This window comes from Egretta garzetta, unplaced genomic scaffold (assembly GCF_000687185.1).
Source record: "Egretta garzetta isolate BGI_Z169 unplaced genomic scaffold, ASM68718v1 scaffold912, whole genome shotgun sequence".
Taxonomy (NCBI): domain Eukaryota; kingdom Metazoa; phylum Chordata; class Aves; order Pelecaniformes; family Ardeidae; genus Egretta; species Egretta garzetta.
In genome coordinates this window covers 56471-61462 of record NW_009258882.1, presented here as the reverse complement: position 1 = coordinate 61462, position 4992 = coordinate 56471, and the positions used below count along the sequence as shown (strand labels likewise).

The window sequence follows — 4992 nt, the reverse complement described above, 5'->3', positions numbered from 1 at the left end:
GGCCCTTGGCCTTGTTGACCCTCACCCAACTGGGCTGGGCCCATGGATCCAGCCTGGCCAGGTCCCTCTGCAGAGCCCCCCTCCCCCCCAGCAGACCCACACTCCCGCCCAGCTCGGTGTCCTCTGCAAACTGACTGGGGGTGCCCTCGATCCCCTCGTCCAGGTCATTGATCAAGACTTCTTGGGAACGCTCAGACAGTACAAGGATGAGATCTCTCTATATATAAACTAGACAAAGGGAAAAAGTGGGTTCCTCAGCAGGACTTTGAGAACACGCGGTTTAGGATAAAGGCAAAAAATAATGGAGGGAATGGGAGTAAAACCTCTTCTCCTTCTGGGCTTGTACAGTGCCTGGGGCCAAAGGATCTCCCGTGGTGCAAGTGGTAACTCAAAGCAAGGACCCTGGCAAACGGAGGATGAAAAGAGCCCAGAGGATCTGGGGATGTGGAGAAGAGGGCTGAAAAAACCACAGGTTTCTGCAGAGCGCGAGAAGGTAAAGCTGTGCCGAGCGTTCGCGTGCCCAGAGAAGGCGCTCCCCATCGCAGGGCTCTTCATCTGCTCGTCACTTTGCCATGCATCTAAACGCACGGCTTGAAAACGGGCCGCTTTGTTTGCATCAGGCTGCAATTCTGGAAAAGCATCAGCCAGAACAGCCGAGCTGCTTCCGAGAACGAGACCGGGAAGCCAAAAGCACATCCTAGCAATGTGGGGTGCTTCCCAAAGCGGCTCATGTGTCTCCATGCTTCGGAGCAGCGACCTGGAGCGACAGGGCGGTGACAAGGACGCGCCTTGTGCTGTGCCACAAGAAGCCTCACATTTGGCTGACGGAGAAAGCTGTGACAAATATCGCTTTGCATATTCGTGGAAAAGATTTTTTAAGGACTTCGTCCCTAACGCCATCAAAGCTCGCCTGCACCTGCCCTGTTCCTGCTCATCTCTGCTTCAAGGCTGACCAAACACGCTACCTTTGCCGAGTGACACGACACCGTACGGGTGATCCGCACCCCCTAGCCAGCCCACAGCTGCTTTTACAGCCTGCTGCTTGTGTACCGCAGCTTCTTCCGCACACGTGCGATCCATCTGCCTCGGCTGCCGTCCAGCGCTCACGCTGACCCTTGAAGCAAAGCCCGGCAGAGACCACGGCGAAGGCAGGATCTCACCCCGGGCAATCCCCAGCACGTGCCAAGAGCCTGAGCCCACCTCTATCTCCCCCTCTGCACAGCGCTCGGCGAAGCTCTGCGCCTCTAACTCACATGTACTAGGGACCTCCATGCTCTCCTCTTCTTCAGAGCCCTCGTGGCTTTCAGCCAGAGTCTCTTCGTATTTACTCCACGAGCTGTCATCGGGACCCGGAAAGGAAAACTCTGTGCACAAGAGAAAGAACAACACGAGTTTACGCTCACGCCGCCCAGCTGCTTTACAGAGGATTTCAGGAGAGGCGGCCGCATCGGGTAAGAGCCGACTAGGAAAGCAAAGTCACCCCTGCACCCAAGGACAGCGCTGGCACAACTCATCAGCAGAGGCAAGTGGAAGAGCGCAGGCGGGCGGTGGCAGCCACGCGTCTGCTCTCCACCTCCCCGCTGAGTCCGAGGAACCTCATGGCTCACCGGTGCTGGGGTCTGTAGGGGTTTCTCCTCCCTCAGAGTCATCCTGATCCTCCGCGTTGGGATCTTCTCCTTGCTCAATCCGTGACAGGAGGTCAGGCTTCGAAATGGCAGCATCTGCACGTAAAAAGAGGATCAGACCGTTTCCTTTGCCCTCGCGGGAGAGAGACTCTCAAACCTTCGCCCACCAACCTTCCTTCGCTGCTGGGGATGACGGGTAATGGAAAGAGAGGCTTAAGAAGATGCTCTCACACATCTGCACCGCTCACCTTGTCTGGGCCCTGGGAACATGAGCGGACTGCAGGAGCACACGCTGCTCAGGTGAGGAGCACCTCCCAGCCTGCAGCGTGAGGAGGAGAATAAGAAAATGCATCTGTGCTTACCTCCAGGCTTCCTTTCTTCTCCTCTCTGCTAAGGTCCGCGGATCCATTACAATGGGGACTTCAGCTCGGGGACAGCATCAGAGCTGTCAGCCAGCGGCAGGAGGGGAAGTGCCCTCCCCATGCGGGTCCCTCCAGCCAGGACCGCTCCATCCTACTCGTCCGAGTCACAGGCTGCTTGTGGATTTTGGTGGGGGAAAGGGGACAATCACAACCTCTCCTAGGGTGGGGAGCGGAAAACTTCATCTCCAAGCAAGCGTGAGTCTCTGGGTATTAATTTCCACCGCTGCTCTGGTGGATCCATTTGCCTTATACCAGGGCCAAACCCTAAACCTCGTTACTCAAAGGAAACCTTCAGATGAAGCACAGATACATTTTTCTAAGCTCCAGGCTCAGATCCACAGATCCCCCTCAGCGGGACCGTTACATTCCTGCACCTCTAGAGTAGGACGCAGGATTGGTTTTTAAACAGGAGAATGGGGGACAGTATTTATCCTTCATCTTTTTCCCTTGTGCACAGGGACTGCGGGACATGAGGTACCACAAGAACAGCATTCGGAACAAGTATGTGTTTATGAACACATCAGAATGATCAGAGAAAGCTGGATTAATTATCCTGTGAAAGCAGCAGTCTCTGGTTATGTAAAGAAAGCAGAGTCTGGCATAAACAAGTATTTCTGCGTACAAAACAACTGCAAGAGGTAGGTGTGAGTTGTTTCAAAAGCTGGGCTCGTGATAGTTGTATGCTATATTCCAGGCGTTTTTGTGAATACAAAAGAATTGCTATGCTGGTAAAAAAAAAAAAAAAGGAAGAAGGGAAAAAAAAAATAAAAATAAAAGGACAGAAGGCCTGGATCACCCAGAGTTGGACGGGAGGTGAGCCGGCACACCAGAGGCCTCAGCGCAGGGGGGAGACGCCTGTCTACCAGGGGCTGCGTCTGCGCTCCCACCCGCTTGCACGTGGACGTCCAGCCATGGCAAGGTCATTTCTCAGAACACACGTAGGTGCTCGTGAAGGCAACGTGTCCCCCCAGAGGGAATCCCCGCAGCTGGGAGCGGAAGGAGCGAGCAGAGTGCGTTCGTTTAGCTGTGAACGCGCTGCCCTGAGGTGCTGGAGGGGAAAGCAGAAGGCAGAGCTTGCCTTCGCCTGCTGCTGCTCCCCAGCTCTACCTGGGGCAATACAGGAGCAGGTATCGCAACAGCTTGCGCAAGACACATTCCCTGGGATGAGGCCGGGGTCAGGCAGAGCAGCAAGGCAGGCAGCTGACAAACCTTGCTCTCCTCCCTTACGCAAGGCTCCACAGCTGAAGGACTGATCACCCACAGAAAGGGCTGGAAGGAACCTCAGAGGCAGGGCACCCCTCTGCTGCCCTAAGCGGCGAGCAGGCTGATGCTCCCAGCGCAGTGGATCTGTGGACCTTTGCGTGACAAAGAAACTCCCCTTTTCCCCATCTCTGCGTGGCTTGAGGGTCCTCTCGCTTCCCCTCCTCCTCACGACCCAGGCGCTCGCTCGGCTCCTACCGGCCGCAGAGACCGTCAGGGAGACGCGGTCACTGCAGCGATGCTCGTGACGTCCATCCACCGCTAAACTGAACTGCCGAGGACTGAACTAATTGCCGGGGCTGCTGTCAAAAGCCGGCACAACGCTTTCCCAAACTGGCACGTCACCCACCCTCCCCGATCCTGCCAGGCACAGCGGTGCTTCCATCCGGCAGGCCCCGGGAAAACCTGGTGCATCAGAAGGCTGAGGGCAAACCCCAGCCCGTCTTTACCCATCGAGATGACGGCCTCGTAGTTGCCTTTCATGATATGCCTGTAAAGCTCCTTCTGCCACTCGTTCAAGCTCTTCCACTCCTCCTCGGAGAAGTTAAACGAAGCATCGTTGAATGCCACGGGGACCTGCAATTGGAAGCATCACACACTCAGACCGTCTGCTGCTTCTTGAAGAAAACACCCAGGGATGGTTTCTCATTTAAACTCCTCAAGCGCCACACGGGACGGTTCCAGGCAGCAACGCCCGCTCCTTCCCAGGCGCCTTGCTCGGCCCCCGTGCCTTGCTCAGGCAGCTTCACCCCTGCCTGGGGTGACCCCCCTGCAAGGGACATGACGGGGTTCTCCCTCGTCACCCGCCTGCACCTCGCCCCCCACTCAGCCTTCTCGCGCTGCGGACGACGTCTCACGCACAGCACCCGAGGCAGACTCTCGCCTCGCTTCATTTTTAACATGGTTCTGCCGCAATTGCCTCTGAAGAGGAACCGGGCACACGTTACCAAACTCAGGCAGGCACATGGGGCCGAGTTGCCTGCAATTCCGCCTGACTCAAACACGGTTCCAGCCACCCTAAGGAGTCTGGGACCCCGCACGGAGCGGCCCGTGTGCTTTGGCGAGGATCACACATATATAACGAGGGGCGCGCAATTAACACAAAGGCGCCCGCGCTGGTGCTTCTCACCGAGCACTAAAGGAAAGACACGGCTGCAGGGAAGCTGCGTCCCGCTCAGCGCCGCAGCTGCCCCAAAACGGGACTGCGAGCGCGTGCGGAACAACCCAGGTCAGCGGACCGTTACCTTGGGGACCTCTCCCTTCGCCCCCGGGGGCAGCCGCAGGATCCAGAAGTTCCTGTTCTTCAGCAGGTTCTCCATGTTCTCCAGCCTCTTCTGCAGCTGCCCGTACTCCTGGATGAGGGTGCCCAGCGCCGTCCACTTGCTCTCCAGCTGGTTCCCGAACTCCACCGCCGTCTTCTCGCAGCCGATCAGCTTGGTTTCCGCCATCCTCATCCTCCCCTCCAGGTTCATCAGCTGGGCGGCCTGGGCGTCCACCTTCCTGTCCACGGCCTGGATCTCGGTGACCAGCGTCAGGGAGATCTCGGCGGCCGGCAGCTCGGCCTCCCCGGCGGGGCCCTGCTCGGGGGCGGGCAGGGGCTGCTCCAGCGCCAGCTCCTGGGACTCCATGTCCCACTCCAGCTCCTGCGGGGACACAGACCGGGCCGTGGGCTCCGCCGCCCGAGC

General features: G+C 57.9%; 1 protein-coding gene across 2 annotated transcripts in view; it reads right to left on the bottom strand.

The window, feature by feature from the left end:
- Positions 1-4992, bottom strand: part of LOC104121805 (zinc finger protein 282-like) — a 27721-nt gene that overhangs the window by 3422 nt on the left and 19307 nt on the right. The window contains exons 2-5 of one of the 2 annotated variants that reach the window (XM_035889479.1): positions 4552-4762; positions 3757-3883; positions 1608-1721; positions 1254-1364 (exon numbers count right to left, since the gene is read on the bottom strand). In XM_035889479.1, coding sequence (XP_035745372.1) covers positions 1254-1364; positions 1608-1721; positions 3757-3883; positions 4552-4761 — 562 coding nt within the window. In that variant the 5' untranslated portion in view covers position 4762. Of the gene's footprint in view, positions 1-1253; positions 1365-1607; positions 1722-3756; positions 3884-4551; positions 4978-4992 lie in introns of both variants that reach the window. The other variant, XM_035889478.1, reaches the window with a different exon arrangement.